The sequence below is a fragment of the Bufo bufo genome, chromosome 2, assembly GCF_905171765.1.
Source record: "Bufo bufo chromosome 2, aBufBuf1.1, whole genome shotgun sequence".
Taxonomy (NCBI): Eukaryota; Metazoa; Chordata; class Amphibia; order Anura; family Bufonidae; genus Bufo; species Bufo bufo.
The window spans coordinates 610,467,493-610,489,481 of record NC_053390.1 but is presented as its reverse complement, the minus strand read 5'-3'; the positions used below and the strand labels follow the sequence as shown (position 1 = coordinate 610,489,481).

Here is a 21,989-nt window from a genome sequence, read left to right as displayed (position 1 = left end):
TCCTGTTTTTGAGGCTCACCAATGGTTTACATCTTGTGGTGAACCCTCTGTATTCACTCTGGTGAAGTCTTCTCTTGATTGTTGGCTTTGACATACATACACCTACCTCCTGGAGAGTGTTCTTGATCTGGCCAACTGTTGTGAAGGGTGTTTTCTTCACCAGAGAAAGAATTCTTCACTCATCCACCACAGTTGTTTTCTGTGGTCTTCCAGGTCTTCCGGTGTTGCTGAGCTCACCGGTGCGTTCCTTCTTTATAAGAATGTTCCAAACAGTTGTTTTGGCCACGCCTAATGTTTTTGCTATCTCTCTGATGGGTTTGTTTTGTTTTTTCAGCCTAATGATGGCTTGCTTCACTGATAGTGACAGCTCTTTGGATCTCATCTTGAGAGTTGACAGCAACAGATTCCAAATGCAAATAGCACACTTGCAATGAACTCTGGACCTTTTATCTGCTCATTGTAATTGGGATAATGAGGGAATAATACACACACCTGGCCATGGAACAGCTGAGAAGCCAATTGTCCCATTACTTTTGGTCCCTTAACAAGTGGGAGGCACATATGCAAAAAGTTGTAATTCCTACACCGTTCACCTGATTTGGATGTAAATACCCTCAAATTAAAGCTAAAAGTCTGTAGTTAAAGCACATCTTGTTAGTTTCATTTCAAATCCATTGTGGTGGTGTATAGAGCCAAAAATGTTAGAATTGTGTCCATGTCCCAATATTTATGGACCTGACTGTACATGTATGCCAGTCTTTGGCGGAGCAGCAATGCGGCCACAAGGGGTTCTCTACTCCCATACACACTACAAATTCTAAGGCATCTTCAGTTGCCTATTTTGCATGGAAAAGTTAAAAAAAAATGTATTAAAGTGTATTACAAAATTATTTATAGCATATTTAGAATATGATTTAATAAAGTTTAGGTACACTGTAAAACATTTTTCAAAGAGAAAAGCAATTAGTAAGGCCTCTTTCAGACGGGTGTCGCGGGAGAGGGCCGGATGCGTTCAGGGTGGATTGCGGGAACCCCGCGCGAGTAGGCACGCAATTTCATTCAGTTTTTACTGCGACTGCGTTCTGTTGTTCAGTTTATTCCGCGCGAATGCAATGCGTTTTGCACATGTGTGAGAAAAAACTGAATGTGGTACCCAGACCTGAACCCGGATTTCCTTACTGAAGTTCGGGTTTGGTGTTCTGTAGATTTTATTATTTTCCATTATAACATGGTATAAGGGAAAATAATAGCATTCTTTAACCACCTCCGGACCGCCTAACGCAGGATCGCGTTCCGGAGGTGGCAGCGCTGCGCACAGTCACGCATATACGCGTCATCTCGCGATGGCCGAGATTTCCTGTGAACGCGCGCGCGCTCACAGGCGCGCGCGCTCACAGGAACGGAAGGTAAGAGAGTTGATCTCCAGCCTGCCAGCGGCGATCGTTCGCTGGCAGGCTGGAGATGTGTTTTTTTTAACCCCTAACAGGTATATTAGACGCTGTTTTGATAACAGCGTCTAATATACCTGCTACCTGGTCCTCTGGTGGTCCCCTTTGTTTGGATCGACCACCAGAGGACACAGGTAGCTCAGTAAAGTAGCACCAAGCACCACTACACTACACTACACCCCCCCCCCCCGTCACTTATTAACCCCTTATTAGCCCCTGATCACCCCATATAGACTCCCTGATCACCCCCCTGTCATTGATTACCCCCCTGTCATTGATCACCCCCCTGTAAAGCTCCATTCAGATGTCCGCATGATTTTTACGGATCCACTGTTAGATGGATCGGATCCGCAAAACGCATCCGGACGTCTGAATGAAGCCTTACAGGGGCGTGATCAATGACTGTGGTGATCACCCCATATAGACTCCCTGATCACCCCCCTGTCATTGATTACCCCCCTGTCATTGATTACCCCCCTGTCATTGATTACCCCCCTGTAAAGCTCCATTCAGACGTCCGCATGATTTTTACGGATCCACTGATAGATGGATCGGATCCGCAAAACGCATCCGGACGTCTGAATGAAGCCTTACAGGGGCATGATCAATGACTGTGGTGATCACCCCATATAGACTCCCTGATCACCCCCCTGTAAAGCTCCATTCAGATATCCGCATGATTTTTACGGATGCACTGATAGATGGATCCGATCCGCAAAACGCATCCGGACGTCTGAATGAAGCCTTACAGGGGCATGATCAATGACTGTGGTGATCACCCCCCTGTCATTGATCAACCCCCTGTAAAGCTCCATTCAGATGTCCGCATGATTTTTACGGATGCACTGATAGATGGATCGGATCCGCAAAACGCATACGGACGTCAGAATGAAGCCTTACAGGGGCGTGATCAATGACTGTGGTGATCACCCCATATAGACTCCCTGATCACCCCCCTGTCATTGATTACCCCCCTGTCATTGATTACCCCCCTGTAAAGCTCCATTCAGACGTCCGCATGATTTTTACGGATCCACTGATAGATGGATCGGATCCGCAAAACGCATACGGACGTCTGAATGAAGCCTTACACGGGCGTGATCAATGACTGTGGTTATCACCCCATATAGACTCCCTGATCACCCCCCTGTCATTGATCACCCCCCTGTCATTGATCACCCCCCTGTCATTGATCACCCCTCTGTAAGGCTCCATTCAGACATTTTTTTGGCCCAAGTTAGCGGAATTTTTTTATTTTTTTCTTACAAAGTCTCATATTCCACTAACTTGTGTCAAAAAATAAAATCTCACATGAACTCACCATACCCCTCACGGAAACCAAATGCGTAAAATTTTTTAGACATTTATATTCCAGACTTCTTCTCACGCTTTAGGGCCCCTAGAATGCCAGGGCAGTATAAATACCCCACATGTGACCCCATTTCGGAAAGAAGACACCCCCAGGTATTCCGTGAGGGGCATATTGAGTCCATGAAAGATTGAAATTTTTGTCCCAAGTTAGCGGAACGGGAGACTTTGTGAGAAAAAAATTAAAAATATCAATTTCCGCTAACTTGTGCCAAAAAAAAAATATTTCTATGAACTCGCCATGCCCCTCATTGAATACCTTGGGGTGTCTTCTTTCCAAAATGGGGTCACATGTGGGGTATTTATACTGCCCTGGCATTCTAGGGGCCCCAAAGCGTGAGAAGAAGTCTGGTATCCAAATGTCTAAAAATGCCCTCCTAAAAGGAATTTGGGCCCCTTTGCGCATCTAGGCTGCAAAAAAGTGTCACACATCTGGTATCGCCGTACTCAGGAGAAGGTGGGGAATGTGTTTTGGGGTGTCATTTTACATATACCCATGCTGGGTGAGAGAAATATCTTGGTCAAATGCCAACTTTGTATAAAAAAATGGGAAAAGTTGTCTTTTGCCAAGATATTTCTCTCACCCAGCAAGGGTATATGTAAAATGACACCCCAAAACACATTCCCCAACTTCTCCTGAATACGGCGATACCACATGTGTGACACTTTTTTGCAGCCTAGGTGGGCAAAGGGGCCCACATTCCAAAGAGCACCTTTAGGATTTCACAGGTCATTTACCTACTTACCACACATTAGGGCCCCTGGAAAATGCCAGGGCAGTATAACTACCCCACAAGTGACCCCATTTTGGAAAGAAGACACCCCAAGGTATTCCGTGAGGGGCATGGCGAGTTCCTAGAATTTTTTATTTTTTGTCACAAGTTAGTGGAAAATGATGATTTTTTTTTTTTTTTTTTTTCATACAAAGTCTCATATTCCACTAACTTGTGACAAAAAATAAAAACTTCCATGAACTCACTATGCCCATCAGCGAATACCTTGGGGTCTCTTCTTTCCAAAATGGGGTCACTTGTGGGGTAGTTATACTGCCCTGGCATTCTAGGGGCCCAAATGTGTGGTAAGGAGTTTGAAATCAAATTCTGTAAAAAATGACCTGTGAAATCCGAAAGGTGCTCTTTGGAATATGGGCCCCTTTGCCCACCTAGGCTGCAAAAAAGTGTCACACATCTGGTATTGCCGTACTCAGGAGAAGGTGGGGAATGTGTTTTGGGGTGTCATTTTACATATACCCATGCTGGGTGAGAGAAATATCTTGGCAAAAGACAACTTTTCCCATATTTTTTATACAAAGTTGGCATTTGACCAAGATATTTATCTCACCCAGCATGGGTATATGTAAAAAGACACCGCAAAACACATTCCCCACCTTCTCCTGAGTACGGAGATACCAGATGTGTGACACTTTTTTGCAGCCTAGGTGGGCAAAGGGGCCCATATTCCAAAGAGCACCTTTCGGATTTCACAGGTCATTTTTTACAGAATTTGATTTCAAACTCCTTACCACACATTTGGGCCCCTAAAATGCCAGGGCAGTATAACTACCCCACAAGTGACCCCATTTTGGAAAGAAGAGACCCCAAGGTATTTTGTGATGGGCATAGTGAGTTCATAGAAGTTTTTATTTTTTGTCACAAGTTAGTGGAATATGAGACTTTGTAAGAAAAAAAAAAAAAAAAAAAAAATCATCATTTTCCGCTAACTTGTGACAAAAAATAAAAAGTTCTATGAACTCACTATGCCCATCAGCGAATACCTTAGGGTGTGTACTTTCCGAAATGGGGTCATTTGTGGGGTGTTTGTACTGTCTGGCCATTGTAGAACCTCAGGAAACATGACAGGTGCTCAGAAAGTCAGAGCTGCTTCAAAAAGCGGAAATTCACATTTTTGTACCATAGTTTGTAAACGCTATAACTTTTACCCAAACCATTTTTTTTTTACCCAAACATTTTTTTTTTATCAAAGACATGTAGAACTATAAATTTAGAGCAAAATTTCTATATGGATCTCGTTTTTTTTTGCAAAATTTTACAACTGAAAGTGAAAAATGTCATTTTTTTGCAAAAAAATCGTTAAATTTCGATTAATAACAAAAAAAGTAAAAATGTCAGCAGCAATGAAATACCACCAAATGAAAGCTCTATTAGTGAGAAGAAAAGGAGGTAAAATTCATTTGGGTGGTAAGTTGCATGACCGAGCAATAAACGGTGAAAGTAGTGTAGGTCAGAAGTGTAAAAAGTAGCCTGGTCTTTCAGGGTGTTTAAGCACTGGGGGCTGAGGTGGTTAATACAGAATGCTAGATATAATGTCAATTGAGGGTTAAAAAATAATAAAAACATAACTCCCCTCATCCACTTGATCGCGCAGCCGGCATAGTCGTTTTTCTTCTTCTTTCAGGACCTGCAAAAGGAACTTTGATGACATCATCTCGCTCACCACGTATTGAGCATGGTGACGTCACGCACAGGTCCTGCTGAATGAAGATAGAAGAATCTTCTATCTTCATTCAGCAGGACCTGCGCTGACGTCACCATGCTCAATACGTGGTAAGTGCGATGATGTCATCAAAGGTCCTTTTGCATGTCCTGAAAGAAAAAGAAAGAAGACTATGCCGGCTGCACGATCAAGTGGATGAGGTGAGTTAATTTTTTTTTTTAACCCCTCAAGGCACATTTTAGTAAGCATTCTGTATTAAAGAATGCTATTATTTTCCTGTATAACCATGTTATCAATTTACTTACATCATCTCCTAGCAACCATGCGTGAAAAATCGCACCACATCCGCACTTGCTTGAGGATGCCATGGGATTTTCACGCAGCCCCATTCATTTCTATGGGGCCTGCGCTGCGTGAAAAAACGCAGAATATAGAGCATGCTGCGATTTTTATGCAACGCACAAGTGATGCGTGAAAATCACCGCTCATCTGCACAGCCCCATAGAAGTGAATGGGTCCGGATTCAGTGCGGGTGCAATGCGTTCACCTCACGCATCGCACCTAGGGTTGTTGCGGGTATCGAAATTTCGATACCCAATCGATACTTTTGTCCCGGTATCGATACGATACCGGGATTTCCGTTTTTTCGATACTGGGCTGCGCTTCTGCGCAGTCTAGTATCTCTGAACAAGAGCGCGCTGCTATCGGCGCGCTCATGTTCTCTCTCAGCAGCACGAGGAGAAGGAAGCTGTCCTCCCTCCCCCTGTGCTGCTGCCGCTGCCACCAATGAGAAGAGAAGGGCGGAGGAGGGGCGGCAATGAGAAGAGAGGGGCGGAGGAGGGGCGGCAATGAGAAGAGAGGGGGTGGAGGAGGGGCGGCAATGAGAAGAGAGGGGCGGAGGAGGGGCGGGCGCACTGCGCCACCAATGATAGGATTACTATCGGAGCGATGGGAGGAGACATCAGCTTCACTAGTGGGCGTTCCTTTTCCCTGCGCTGCGATTGGACAGCACTACAGCCAGGGAGAAGGAACGCCCACTAGTGAAGCTGATGTCTCCTCCCATCGCTCCGATAGTAATCAGCAGCATGTGGAGCAGGAGAGGAGACAGTAATGGGGCACTGCGGGCGAACGGAGCGGCGCCCAGGACTAAATGGTGAGTGCTGAGACATCGCTGGGCGCCGCTCTGTGTGGCCTAATAGTGAAAGTCTGGACTCATATACAGTAGTCAGTCTTTAACACATACAGGAGGCGGGTGCCGGCAGCAGAATCGCATTGCCGGCACCCTGCCCCTGACAGGGAGCTGCGATCAGCGGCAGTTAACTGCCGCTGATCTGCTAGTACCCGCCTCCTGTATAAAGGGGTAAAATCATTGGTGGTGCAGTGTGCCCCCCCCCTCAATCCCCCCATCCCATTAAAATCATTGGTGGCACAGTGCGCCGGCCCCTCTCAACCCTCCAGTATTAAAATCATTGGTGGCAGTGGCCACAGGGACCTCTCCACTCCCCCTCATTGGTGGTGCAGTGGCAGCTTCTGATCGGAGCCCCAGCTGTGTAAGCCTGGGGCTCCGATCGGTTACCATGGCAGCCAGGACGCTACAGAAGCCCTGGTTGCCATGGTAACATCCCTGATGCTGTGTGCACAAAGCACAGAGCAGCAGGGACAGTGTGGAGTCCTATTCACCCTGATAGAGATCTATCAGGGTGAATAGGAAAAGGGATGAAAGATCCCAGGTTCTAGCCCCTAAGGGGGGAAATAGTTATTAAATAAAAAGTGAAAAAAAAAAAAACACTAAAATATGAAGTATAAATCACCCCCCTTTTCCCAATTTCACATATAAAATATATAAATAAACATATTACATCGCCACGTCAGAAAAGTCCAAACTATTAAAATATAAAAAAAAAATCTAGGTGGTGAATGCCGGAACAGAAAAAATAAAATAAAAACTGCGCGATTCGCCATTTTTAAAAATGAGGAATGCACGTGGCTTTTTTTGTTTATTTTTTTCGCATGGTATCGAGTATCGCAATACTTTTTCATGGTATCGAAACCGAATCAAAAATTTGGTATCGCAACAACTCTAATCGCACCCGCGCGGAATTTTCGCCCGTGTGAAAGGGGCCTAAGGGGGAAGAATAATAACATGAGAACTAGACATTTCTCTAATAAGACATATAACAAAGTTTATGCTAGTTTTTATTTATGTAGTTAAGTTTTTACCATTTAATCTAATGACACCCCCCCTGTGCCTTCCAGCACTAGCAATGCTCCCGTATGTACAGGCTCAGTCAGATATGCAGTAGAGTAACACGTTCAATGAATCTGTATGCATAATCTCATACCTAAGTGTGACTTCTAACTCTTCTGCTTGTAACACATGTCCGGTCACAGGCTGAATGTGAAGGGAATCACCCGGCTTCACCTTGAGAGTCTTCTGAGCAGTGGAAGCTATCCCAACCTTTCCAGAAGGAAAGCCACTGACTGGCCATGCAGTGCACACCTAGAGGAAGTACAAACATGACATCTAGAAAGAGCGCACGAGTACACATAGGACTTGTGCATTGACCCCACCACATGACAAACATGGAGCACATTTGTCCTATCATATGACCAGTACATAGGGCAGTTTCTTGCCTAGAGCAGGTGCAAACTATTGGCACTCTAATCTCCTGTATACTACAATAAAGTACAGAAAACGAGTAAGTAAGCGTCTGCTACGGGGTAAATGTAGTGTTACATGTCGGCAAAGAAGATTTAATGTGTGGTCAGGCCGGCTTAGCCCCCTGGGTTATAGAGGGGGGTCCCACGCTGGAAGACTTCCCTCTTTGTTACCCAGGTATACTAATAGGAGATACAGAAAACTTGACAACTTATTCACTGCACAATGAAATGTTATGCAACTTACTACTATACTTTGTGCTTCAATCCCTCCCAGTTTTCAAGATCTCTGACTGACGTCAGTGAATAGAATGTTTGCACTCAGAGGCTAAAAACCTGCCCTGTTCATCTATTAAGGCCACCCCTGTCTAAACACCCTGTCAAGGTATATGGACATCATAGAGGACAGAATGGAGTGCCGCTGAGGCAGATCCATCTCGTGCAAGAATTACATGGTCTGCATCAGGCATCCTCAAACTGCGGCCCTCCAGCTGTTGCAAAACTACAACTCCCAGCATGCCCGAACAGCCTACAGGTATCAGCCTACAGCAGGGCATTGTGGGAGTTGTAGTTTTACAACAGCTGGAGGGCCGCAGTTTGAGGATGCCTGGTCTACATGTTCACTTGAATAGCTGCCATGTAATGCCACATTTCTGGCAAATGGGAGCCGGCACCGTCACTACGCCCTCTGCTTCCGGCTCCATCTGCTGTTTAGGCTCCCAAAACCAGCTGATGAGTGGGGGTTCTGGTATCACACCACCACCAATCTAAAAGCTAATATATACCCCGTTAAAGGGTTATTAAAGGGGTTTTCAGACATTTTTTTTTACTTATGACCTATCCTCAGGTATCTGATCAGTGGGGGTCCGACACCCAGGACCCCCGCCGATCAGCTGTGTGAGAAGGCAGCGGCGGCGCCACAGCCTTCTCCAGCTTTCCCTAGGCCAATGACGTCACGTTCATCATTCACGTCGCCTGGGAGCAGCTCAGCCCTATTCAAGTGAATGAGGCTTAGAGTGATACCAAGCACCACATATATATACAATGTAAATCACGGTGCTTGGTGAGCACGGAGAAGGCCGCATCACTCACAGCAGCTGATCGGCGAGGGTCCCAGGTGTCAGACCCCCTTTTAATGCAATAGCATTGTAATTAATATTGCACGTACAGCATACCTCCTGCCTGCCTTCTGCGCTGGTGAGTAGAGCAGGCCGTCCGATGCACAGACCCGCTGACCTCATGCTGCTGATTCCAAGCTGTAGAAAGGAGCATCTGTAAGCGTTCGGCACCTTGTCCTCCTCTATGAAAAATCAGAACAGGATCGAATTATCTTTACCATTAATCATAGCTTGTGCTGTAATGTAAAAATGTCAGATGGAAGTTATTGAAGATGTTGTAGGTAGCTGAACAGTCCATTGGGATCAAGAGCAGTGTTGGGCCGAGTTCAAATCACGCTTTTCCCATCCGTGTAACGTATACTCAGACTGATAACATATAGCGGCATCCGTTCACCACAGAGTTCCATTGTATATAAAAAAAATTATAATAATTTTTATTTTATTTTTTTACTAGACTGTGCAGAATACAAGAATGTGGTGTGCTGCATTTTTTTATCCTTTTATATCCTAACGGATATGTCAAATAGAGGCATAAAACGTGATACGAACCCACCCAATTTTCTCTTTATTGGCACTCTGCTGCAGCTCCAAGGGTCCGGTCCCAGCTGCTTCCGGTCCCCTGTGCATCGGAACATCCAGCCCGTGGTCACATGCACTACAGCAGCCATTCACTGGCCTCAGCACTCACGTGCCGGTTGGGAATGGGACCCTTGGCGCTGGAGCGGAGCGCCAGTTCGGAGGTCAGACAACCATCCATATTAGTGCAAAGTCGGACGAATCTGCTGATTTTGGAGAGACTGGCTGAGCACAGCAGCAAAATCAGTTACTGTTTATAACATAGGTGGGCTATAAAAAGGGAACACCCCACACATCATTGATCTTGGTCTTGGGCGTGACAGCTGTCGCACAAATAACGATCACAGTGTAGTAGTACGGCCGTAAAAATGAATGGGGTGACAGTGCAACATACAAGTTGCCGTGACCATGTCCCCAGCAGGGTTTGATTTTTTTGCGATTCTGGGGTCGCGTCCACTTTGACCCCATTCATTTTTATGGCTGCACTACTACACGGATCTTTAGTCACGCAACATCTGTCACGCCCAAGATGGCAGTGCAGCCCCAGCCTAAAACCTTTCCAAAGGTCTCGCAAACAGACAGAGACTGTAAGGTACATGCACACGTTCAGAGAATCCGCACTGAAATCCGCAGGTGTTCGCAGGCAAATCTGTGCGGTCAATATGCATTAATTAGCGGGTTTTCCGCATGCGGATTTTACTAAGTGAGTGAAGAAAATCCAGTAAGGAAAAAAAAAATTGGACATTGGCTGCAGATTTTAAAATACGCAACGCAGGTCAAAATCCGCGCGGAAAAAAATCTGCATCGTGTGCATTGAGAATTTCAAATTCTCATAGAATACAATGTACATGACCTATGGTGCGGATTTTACGCACGCAATCCTGATTGTGTGCATTTAGCCTAAGGGTTCTGGCTGTCAGCATTTTTGGGTGTTTATGCTTATATGGTTATGTTCACACAGCAGGTTTAACCCCAGCAAAATCCACCCCCTATTCTGCGGCAGAAACCCCCTTGGTTTCTACCACAGAACCACTCGCAGTTTAGCCCCACTGAAAGTAGCTAAACCACGAGCAGACGTTGGCGTTAGCATCTGTTCAGAAACCGCATCAAGGACATGTTCTTTCTTCTTCTTTGTAGCCGCCACCGGAATTATGGTGTGGAAGCCGCGCCACTTTTCCAGTGGCAAAAGATGCCATGTGAACAGGCCCTTTTTTAGAGTTTTACTACCAGTTTTTTTTGTATAGTTTTTTGTATGCCTAGCTTTTTTTTTTTTATTAGAAAAATATGAACCCCAACTTCCTCTGTAGAGTAGTATTCGGGGAAAAAATTGGTACGAGAAAAAAATGGAATTTCAAAACACACTGGCACTTGCGTATTTCAAGTAGAGCGAGAAAGAAAAATCTGTGGATGTCTGGGATAAAAAAAAAAAAAAAAAAAAGCCAGATCCACAGCATGCTGCAAATAAATAAAAAAATGCCAATGACCTGAAAAATGCACCTCAAGTGGGAAAAAACACTACTAAAAAATACGCTTGAATGTGCTGCGTTTAATAATTCCCATAGATTTTCATGTAACATTTGGGGCTGGGTTTTCTTGACTAAAAAATGTCAAGCAAGAATGCACCAAAAACCCTTCGAAAATGTCTACAGTACAGACCAAAAGTTTGGACACACCTTCTCATTCAAAGAGTTTTCTTTATTTTCATGACTATGAAAATTGTAGATTCACACTGAAGGCATCAAAACTATGAATTAACACATGTGGAATTATATACATAACAAACAAGTGTGAAACAACTGAAAATATGTCATATTCTAGGTTGTTCAAAGTAGCCACCTTTTGCTTTGATTACTGCTTTGCACACTCTTGGCATTCTCTTGATGAGCTTCAAGAGGTAGTCCCCTGAAATGGTTTTCACTTCACAGGTGTGCCCTGTCAGGTTTAATAAGTGGGATTTCTTGCCTTATAAATGGGGTTGGGACCATCAGTTGCGTTGAGGAGAAGTCAGGTGGATACACAGCTGATAGTCCTACTGAATAGACTGTTAGAATTGGTATTATGGCAAGAAAAAAGCAGCTAAGTAAAGAAAAACGAGTGGCCATCATTACTTTAAGAAATAAAGGTCAGTCAGTCAGCCGAAAAATTGGGAAAACTTTAAAAGTAAGGGCTATTTGACCATGAAAGAGAGTGATGGGGTGCTGCGCCAGATGACCTGGCCTCCACAGTCACCGGACCTGAACCCAATCGAGATGGTTTGGGGTGAGCTGGACGGCAGAGTGAAGGCAAAAGGGCCAACAAGTGCTAAGCATCTCTGGGAACTCCTTCAAGACTGTTGGAAGACCATTTTAGGCGACTACCTCTTGAAGCTCATCAAGAGAATGCCAAGAGTGTGCAAAGCAGTAATCAAAGCAAAAGGTGGCTACTTTGAAGAACCTAGAATATGACATATTTTCAGTTGTTTCACACTTGTTTGTTATGTATATAATTCCACATGTGTTAATTCATAGTTTTGATGCCTTCATAGTCATGAAAATAAAGAAAACTCTTTGAATGAGAAGGTGTGTCCAAACTTTTGGTCTGTACTGTATGCATGACACCAGCCTAACAATCCCATAGATTTCTATGGAGAAGTATGTCGACATGGTTTCTTTTTGTAAATATAGACAGAAATTTTTTATGGCACTATTCAGAACTGCCACTAAACCAGACAAAACTCACATTCTACATGCCGTACAAAAGGATGGGGATGGGTAGTATAACCGGAAGCCTTCAGCACCAGCTGTCTCAGCAAAGGTGGTTACTGGTGGCACAGTGGCCGTCACATAATGACCAGCTATGAGCCCCCATAGTTTCAGTCTCTATTAGCAGACATCAATGCAGAATAGGTATAAGTATACAACAGGCACGGTTAGGCTGCTGTAAGTAGCTCATGGCCAGCAGAGGGCGCAGTGCCAAAAAACAGGGAAGCATTACTGTATGGGGACAAAGTGATGCTGGCACTATTAGGCTCCATTCACACGTCCGCAATTTCGTTCCGCATTTTGCGGAACGGAATTACGGACCCATTCATTCCTATGGGGCAGCACAATGTGCTGCCCGGACACGGAATTGCAGATTCGCACTTCCGTTCTGCAAAAAAATAGAACATGTCCTATTCTTGTCCGCAATTGCGGACAAAAATAGAACATGTCCTATTCTTGTCCGCAATTGCGGACAAGAACAGGCATATTCTATTAGTGCCGGCAATGTGCGGTCCGCAAAATGCGGAAGGCACATTGCAGCTTTCCGTGTTTTGCGGATCCGCAGCTCCGTGGATCCGCAAAACACGTTGCTGACGTGTGAATGGAGCCTTCCACTGCGCTGAGCCCACTGGACAGGATCTGCAGTACCCTGTGGTGGCTGTTACTACTGCTGGGGGGGAAGATGAGATCTGGCTGCTACTAGAAGGAAATACTCATCTAATTCCCAGCACCCGCACTTAGCCGTTGGAAGGCCTTCTCGCAGAGTACCGGGCACAACGCCATACCTTGTATAGTGGCGGTCATAGGTTGCAGTACATTTTTTCCGGAACGTAGCCGTATGAGAGCTTTTTTTATGCAGGGCGAATTGTATTTTTAGTGACACCATTTTGGGGTATATAAAACATATTTACTTTTATTATTATTTTTTTGGGGTAGTAATGGGAAAAAAATCAGTCCTTCCAATGTTTTTACGACGTTCACCATGCGGATAAGGCCTCTTTCACGCGAGCGTGAAAATGTGAAGTATTCTGGAAAAAGCATGTTATAGAGCAGGAGGAGCTGGATCTTATCCTACAAAATTACCATATTTTGTTGCCCTATAAGACGCATCCCCCCCCTCCCCCAAATTTTGAGTGCATTTTATGGGGGAAAGAATAATGTGTGCTTCCATTACGGACATGCCCATTAGTACAGCAGGACCAAGGGCTATGCACTCACCGCTCCCTGGTCTTTGTCAGGTGCCCGCTGTGCTGTGACCTGCCCACAGCATGAGGACGTCAGTGCGCTCTGTGACCTCATGCTGTGCGACGTCAGGTCATACCACAGCGGGCAGGAAGAGCAGGAGCTGGATCTCAGGAGCAGCGGCATCCAGAGCAGGAGAGGTTAGGCTACGTTCACACCAGCGTTTTTACTGGATCCGGCAGGGCTCAGCAAAAACGCTTCCGTTACTGAAAATACAACCATCTGCATCCGTTATGAACGGATCCGGCTGTATTATCTTTAACATTACCAAAATGGATCCGTCGTGAACTCAAGGGAAGACGGATCCGTTTTCTAGTGTGGCAGAGAAAACGGATCCGTCCCCATTGACTTGCATTGGGGGTCATGCCGGATCCGTCTTGCTCGGCATCCCAGGATGGAAAGCAAACTACAACATGTTGCGGTTTGCTCTCTGGTATGGGAACGCAACCAAACGGAACGGAGTGCATTTTGGAGTCAGTTTTGTCCCCATTGACAATGAATGGGGACAAAACTGAAGCGTTTTTTCTCCGGTATTGAGACCCTATGACGGAACTCAATACCGGAAAATAGAAACGCTAGTGTGAGAGTAGCCTAAATTGTTGTTTATGTTTTTGATCTAACGTCTGAATAACATGGTAGTCTTATTACCATTGGGTCTGAGCTGAGGTCTGATTGGGGGTCTTATTAACATTGGGGGTCTGTTCTGAGGTCTTCAGCTCTGCTCAATGTGACAGGTTGCCTTTAAATAACATTGGGGGTCATATATTATCACATATATGCCACTTTTTGGCATATGAAAGTCGAAGAATTTGTTGCACAGGATTTTTGTGGCAAAATCTGCAACATTTCCCGCTCACACCACTTTTCCGAGTTCCGCAAAAAGGAGGCTTGGACGTGAAAGCGGGCGGGCCGGCAAGCCAGCCTCATTTATCATTTTCCATCCAGGGAGCTGGTGTCTGCTGGAGGAAGCACCAAAATTATGAAGAGGCCTGCGCCTTCACATAACTTTGGCGCCTTCACCAGCAGCACAGAGGGACTTACAACCTGCGTGTAGAACTCCATTAATAAACTCCCCCGTTATCTTTATTATACAGGTTGCAGCAAACATGGTGTGATCTCACGTGTGCGGGTGTGTTTAACCTCTTTTACAAAATTAAACCACTTTTTATGGAAAAAAAGTTTTGATTAGTTTTTTTTAATAAAGTTTAACTATTTATTAACTTTATTCCTTTTTTTTTGTCCCACTAGGAAACATAACTTTTATAAAGTACTTGTATACCATGTATAACAATGGATTATAGCCTATCAGTAAAAGGCTATTAGGCTGAGCCTGTGGCATAGTCTGAATGGGCCTGACGGCACCAATGTCTGGGGTAGGCCAAAATTCCTGGTAGGTGCCAGAAGTATAAGGGCTCTTTCACACTTGCGTTCTTTTCTTCCGGCATAGAGTTCCGTCTTCGGGGCTCTATGCCGGAAGAATCCTGATCAGGATTATCCCCATGCATTCTGAATGGAGAGAAATCCGTTCAGGATGCATCAGGATGTCTTCAGTTCCGGACCGGAACGTTTTTTGGCCGGAGAAAATACAGCAGCATGCTGCGCTTTTTGCTCCGGTCAAAAATCATGAACACTTGCCGCAAGGCCGGATCCGGAATTAATGCCCATTGAAAGGCATTAATCCGGATCCGGCCTTAAGCTAAACGTTGTTTCGGCGCATTGCCGGATCCGACGTTTAGCTTTTTCAGAGTGGTTACCATGGCTGCCAAGACGCTAAAGTCCTGGCAGCCATGGTAAAGTGTAGTGGGGAGCGGGGGAGCAGTATACTTACAGTCCGTGCGGCTCCCCGGGCGCTCCAGAGTGACGTCAGGGCGCCCCACGTGCATGGATGACGTGATCGCATGGATCACATCATCCATGCGCATGGGGCGCTCTGACATCATTCTGGAGCGCCCCGGGAGCCGCACGGACTGTAAGTATACTGCTCCCCCGCTCCCCACTACTACTATGGCAGCCAGGACTTTAATAGCGTCCTGGGTGCCATAGTAACACTGAACGCATTTTGAAGACGGATCCGTCTTCAAATGCTTTCAGTTCACTTGCATTTTTCCGGATCCGGCAGGCACCTCCGGCAAATGGAGTACAAGCCGGATCCGGACAACGCAAGTGTGAAAGGGCCCTTAGACTCAAGCCATCAACCCTCTGCAAAGGGAGTGAATACAAGAGCTTCTCTAAGTGACATGTCTGCCTGCTGGGAGACTCAGCAGCATGTTGTATGTGTAGGACTACAAGTCCCAGCTGTATAATGACACTGCTAAGAGAGTGAATACAAGAGCTGCCCTGAGTGACATGTCTGCCTGCTGGGAGACTCTGCAGCATGTTGTATGTGTAGGACTACCAGATGTACAATGACACTGTTGATACACACAGGATCTTCCCCTACCTGTTCTTGTTCTAGTCTGTCAGCTCCTGTGCTCAGCATTTGTCTCCTGACTGCCTGCAGCTATTCACTAAAGCCTTCAGTCCTGAGTCTGTGCAGCTGAAGGGGTTAAGAATCCAGGGAGAGAGCAATAAGCAGCAGCCGGCAGTGCAGGGGGGGCGTGGCCAGCACAGTGACTGGTGTACAGATCTCTCAGGCTTGTGCACCAACATTATCAGAGCAGGGAGAGAAGCTGACATCACAGGTCATGTGACCCTCAGTGAAATCTGAGAAAGGAGCAACTACAGAGGCATAAGTGCATGGCAAAGCTGTTACATTTGATAAGTTAGAAAAATATAAAGAACAAAAAAAATAACTCGGACAACCCCTTTAATTCACCAAATATCTGAGATGTTTCGAAACCATGTCAAGTTGCTTAAAAAAGGATTAGATGATTTAAACGTTGCAGATACTTGAAATAAGGGATCACTTTCTATTCCAAGTTCAGAAGGCTGGGTTTTTGCTTTCTTTTTTCTAATTGCCAAGAAGCTCATTTGATGTGATTCCCCTTTAATTACAGCCACAAATAAGAGGCAGACAGCTCCATGGATATCAGCGGGCTTTATTCATTCCACAACCCAACAAAAGGTTATCCGTCCGTCTCATGAAGGAGGCGTTTATTGCCAGGAATCACGCAGGGCACACAGGACGCCATACTTCAGATGATCCGTAGGACTGACCAGCACCCCTACCACCTTTCAGTACCTACAGTCTTAGGCCTCATGCACACAACCGTTGTGTGTTTTGCGAATCCGCAAAACGCGGATGGCGTCCGTGTGCGATCCGCCGATTTGCGGAATGGCACGGACAGACATTAATATAACTGCCTATTCTTGTCCGCAAAACCCGGACAAGAATAGCACAGGTTATATTTTTTTTGCGGACCACGGAACGGAGCAACGGATGCTGACAGCATGCCGAGTGCTGTCGCCATCTTTTGCGGCCCCATTGAAGTGAGTGGGTCCGCATCCGAGCCGCCAAAACTGCGGCTTGGAAGTGGACCAAAACAATGGCCGTGCGCTTGAAGCCTTAAAGAGGTTGTCCCATAAAGCATATTTATCAGCACTGGGCTTTGTCCATCAGCTCCACAGACACTGAACCGAGCGGTAGGACACATATGCGACCACCATTCCATTTAAACTTTAAAAATGAAAGAGGGGCTAAATCTGGTGCAGGTCTAGGCAGCTTGTCTAAGCGTACACCATCCACAGGCTTAGGCCTCATGCACACGACCATATGCATTTTGCAATGCGCAAAAAATACGGATGACGTCCGTGTGCATTGCGTATTTTGCGGAACGGAACAGCCGGCCTCTGATAGAACAGTCCGTAATGCGGACAATAATAGGACATGTTCCATTTTTTTGCAGAACAGAAATATGGACATACGGAAAGCACACAGAGTGACTTCTGTTTTTTTTGTGTTTTTTTTGCGGACCCATTGAAATGAATGGTTCCGTATACGGTCCGCAAAAAAAAGGGAACGAACACGGAAAGCATATACGTTTGTGTGCATGAGGCCTTAGTCAATCTGTCCCACCGTCTCTACAGGGGCAACAAACTCTTGAGCACATCCCCCTCACACTAGCGTCCACTGCACTAGAGACCCTCAAGCACTGCAGCATTTTCTTTACTAACTTTAATGGGGGGGATGATGGAAGTACTAAACATGTGATACAGATGGCAGGCAGCCACATGCGGGGAGTGCTAGTACTTATCACCTTAAAGGGGTTGGCACATGTGGGACATTCATGGCATATCGCTGGCAACTGGCCGCAGATGTGGGACTCACACCAATCCCCCCCAAAGCAAAGGAGAGCATTACGTTACATGCTCTTCATTCATTGCTATGGGAGTTCTGAAAACAGCCGAGTGAGCGTGCTCAGAAGTTCCACCAATGCTGTGGCACTGCCGGAAATAGCCATGCCAGCGGAACACCCATAGAGGTGAATGGAGGGGGGCTGCTCTCTGTTCACAAAGGGGGTCATTTATCAGACTGGTGTAAAGTAGAACTGGCTTAGTTGCCCACAGCAACCAATCAGATTCCACCTTTCATTTTGGACAGCTCCTATGGAAAATGAAAGGTGGAATCTGATTGGTTGCTTTGGGTAACTTAGTCTACTTTCACACTTACGTTTGGGTTTTCTGTTTGTGAGATCCGTTCAGGGCTCTCACAAGCGGTCCAAAACGGTTCAGTTTTGTCCTAATCCATTCTGAATGGAAAAGGATCCGCTCAGAATGCATCAGTTCAGTCTCCATTCCGCTCTGGAGGCGGACACCAAAGCGCTGCTTGCAGAGTTTTGGTGTCCGTCTGACGAAACTGAGCCAAACGGATCCGTCCTGGCACACAATGTAAGTCAATGGGAACAATGGCACAATCTGGCACTATAGAAAACGGATCCGTCCTCCATTGACTTTCAGTGGTGTTCATGACAGATCCATCATGGCTATAGAAGACATAATACAACCAGATCCGTTCTGAACGGATCCGCACCAAACGCCTAAGGCTACTTTCACACTTGCGGCAGAGTGATCCAGCAAGCAGTTCCGTCGCTGGAACTGCCTGCCGGATCCGGCAAAATGTATGCCAACTGATGGCATTAGTAAGGCTACTTTCACACTAGCAGCAGGACGGATCCGACAGGCTGTTCACCCTGTCGGATCCGTCCTGCCACTCCATCCCCATTGACTATAATGGGGACGGGGGCGGAGCTCCAGCGCAGCTCGGCAGTGCATGGCGAAAGGCCGCCGGACTGAAAGTACTGCATGTTCGACTTTTTAGTCCGGCGGCGTCTCACCGCAAACTTCCGTGCTGCGGCCAGAGCTCCGCCCACATCCCCATTATAGTCAATAGGGACGGAGCGGCGGCACTGCGAAATAGCGGCAGGACGGATCTGACAGGATGAACAGCCTGTCGGATCCGTCCTGCCGCTAGTGTGAAAGTAGCCTAAGACTGATCAGTCTTAAAAATGCATTGAAATGCCGGATCCGTCTTTCCGGTGTCATCCGGCAAGACTGATCCGGCATTTATTTTTTTCGGTCTGCATATGTGCAGACCAGAAGGACGGATCCGGCACTAATACATTCCTATGGAAAAAATGCCGGATCCGGCATTCAGGCAAGTGTTCAGGTTTTTTTTCGCCGGAGATAAAACCGTAGCACGCTGCGGTATTATCTCCGTCCTGATCAGTCAAAACAACTGAACTGAAGACATCCTGAACAGATTTCTCTCCATTCAGAATGCATGGGGATAATCCTGATCAGTTTTTTTCCGGAATTGAGCCCTTTTGATGGAACTCTATGCCGGAAAAGAACAACGCAAGTGTGAAAGAGCCCTTAGCCAGTTCTACTTTACACCAGTTTGATAAATGACCCCCAATGTTGTAGAGATAGAGGTGGGTGCCAGGGGTGGGGCCCGCTCCTATTGCGATATGCCATCAATGTCCCAGATGAGACAGTTTTACACAATCACGTGGACTCTATGAAACACTCCGGGTGGCACTGCCCTTCCCAGACTGAGCCTACAGTACATGCAGTCTGGCGGGCGGTCACTATGATGCAGGGTCCTGTACACACAGCGCGATTCACATGCCGCAGCACAACGTCACTCACACCAGACATGTAGAACCCTCCATTAGATGTCGGGGGGTGACAGCGAGCTGGCTACTACCTTTCTCTAAGAAGTCGGTAACGTTAAACAGAGAGGGCTGGCTGCCGGCAGCGGCGGGCCCCGGAGAAGCGCTCAAGGAGCCGGGCTTCCCTCTGCTCTTCTTCTTGCTCGCAGACATGCCGCAGCGTGCTCAGCAACAACTTCGGCAGTGTCTAAACTCCATGCACAGCACGGCCCTGCTGACGTCACGTGACATTCCTAGGTCACGTGGGTCGGAGGCTGGCCCGTGCATGGGGTTTTGACGAACCCTAAAAACTTCCCTTATGCGCCGTATAGCGACCACGCTAATAAACAATGCGCCTGTATTCCATAAATTACGATAATACGTCACTCTGTAACTCCCGGCCAAGTTGATTGGCTCCTTGTGGATGACGTTTGTGAATCCTGTTCCGCCATGTTACATTAGGGTGTGAGCTCTTTGCGGCATAGTCATAGATGTATTACAGAATGCGAGGCTCGGTCTCCCTGTGTCATAGTGTGCGCGCTATAGGTCATGCCTTGTTTCATGTGTAAAACGGTGCTCCTTCCTTGAGGGCTTAGGTTTGGAGCACAACATGCCAGTAGTAAACATGGCGGCTTGAGCAGCCGCGGATTAGATAACTCAGTTTGTTTTGGAATGTTCTCCCTGGTAGCACGCCGGTACTGGGGCGCAGGAGCCCGGTCCTCAAGGCTGTGGGGTCGTTCTCTCGCCTCTCAGACGGATCTTTGGCCGGTGGGCAAGGTAGACCGGTTTGGGGGAGTAAGTGTGCGATTGCAGCCGGGACCCCAGAGAGACGAGGCTGCCTTCAGGAGCTGGTTACAGGGCAAGTGTTTTCTGCCAGTAGCAGCTGTGCCAGGCTGGCTGATCCTATACCCACTGTGTGGTTAGAGTATGTAGTCTCAGCTATGGTACAGCTCAGGCTTTCTTCACATCTGCATCAGATTCATAGTATTTTCCTATAAAAAATGGCAGACATAACAGGCAATGTACACTGTCAGAGGCAAATTTTTTATTATTATTGCATTTCACTCATTTTTGGCTAAAAAAATTTTATTAAAAATATTGGGACCTACTAAAAGGAATGACAGAATGGAATGCCCATAGACTAACAGGAAAGTGGAATGCCCATAGAGAATAATAGAAATGTAATATTTGAATTAGAGACAAAACCATTTGACATATCTAATAATTATTTAGCAGGCTTACTCTCCAAGTTCAGTGGGATTATTTAATGTTCAGATTAAGTGGAATTATCACTGTTTTCTGCGGAATGACACAATGGAATGCCCATAGACTATAATGGGAAGTAAACTATGAGCTCATTTGCAGGTAAATCTGTGCTATGTAGGACATTACCCTTTACCGCAAGTGTTCCCTGGGTAGAGTAGCATATTGTAAATTTAAAACTATCTGGGATTAAAGCTGTTTTCTATGGAATAACATGTGAATGACAGAATGGAATGCCAATACAGTATAATGGGAAGTAAAATGTGAACCATTCAACATATCAAATAAATCTTTAGCAGCCCTAATCTCCAAGTTCAGTGGCAAATAATAAAGTGGAGATGAAAGGGTGTTCAAAGGGTATAATGGGAAGTGGAATACCCCTAGAGAATAATGGCAATTAAATTTTTGAACTAAAGACACAACAGCTTTCCTCCCCCTCACCAACTATAGGCCCAGGACTAGGAATGGGCTCCGATTTTGGGGTGGAGGATACATGGGGGCAACTACGGGTCCATGCACACTACGGAATTTCCAAGCGGAGAAACTCAGTTCGGAAATTCCAAATGCGTCCCGCCCCAACTGATTTAGTCGGTGCTTGGGCAGCGCAGCCATTGCCGTTCCCTATAGCTGGCAGTGCATTCCGCTCAATATTCCGCTAAAAGAATGAACATGTTCATTCTTTCCACAGAGAAATTTCAGTGGAAAGCTTCACCGCTGAAATTCTGTAGTGTGCACTGTGCAGCCGAATCCCATTGATTGCAATGGGACTCGGCTGCATCAACATTTCCAAGTGTAATTCCTGAGCAGAATTTTACTCGTAAAATGTAGGGGGGGGGGGGGGGGACTGAAGAAACTCCTATAGCATGTTGGTATTACTGAGAATGAAAACTGACAAGTTTATAGAAAATGTGTAAATATTTTATTTAAAACTTTTCTTATTTAAAAGGGGTAATCCAGGATTAGAAAAACTACAGTTTTCTTCCAAAAACAGCACCACACCTGTCCTCAGGTTGTGTGTGGTATTGCAGCTCT

The 21,989-nt window shown here is 46.0% G+C and overlaps 1 protein-coding gene across 1 annotated transcript in view; it reads right to left on the bottom strand.

Moving 5' to 3' along the window:
* Nucleotides 1–19,924, bottom strand: part of SPATA5 (spermatogenesis associated 5) — a 404,503-nt gene extending 384,579 nt beyond the window's left edge. The window contains exons 1-3 of the mRNA XM_040418419.1: nt 19,751–19,924; nt 9,104–9,228; nt 7,613–7,770 (exon numbers count right to left, since the gene is read on the bottom strand). Coding sequence (XP_040274353.1) covers nt 7,613–7,770; nt 9,104–9,228; nt 19,751–19,868 — 401 coding nt within the window. The 5' untranslated portion in view covers nt 19,869–19,924. The remainder of the gene's footprint in view (nt 1–7,612; nt 7,771–9,103; nt 9,229–19,750) is intronic.
* Nucleotides 19,925–21,989: the final 2,065 nt, after the last annotated feature.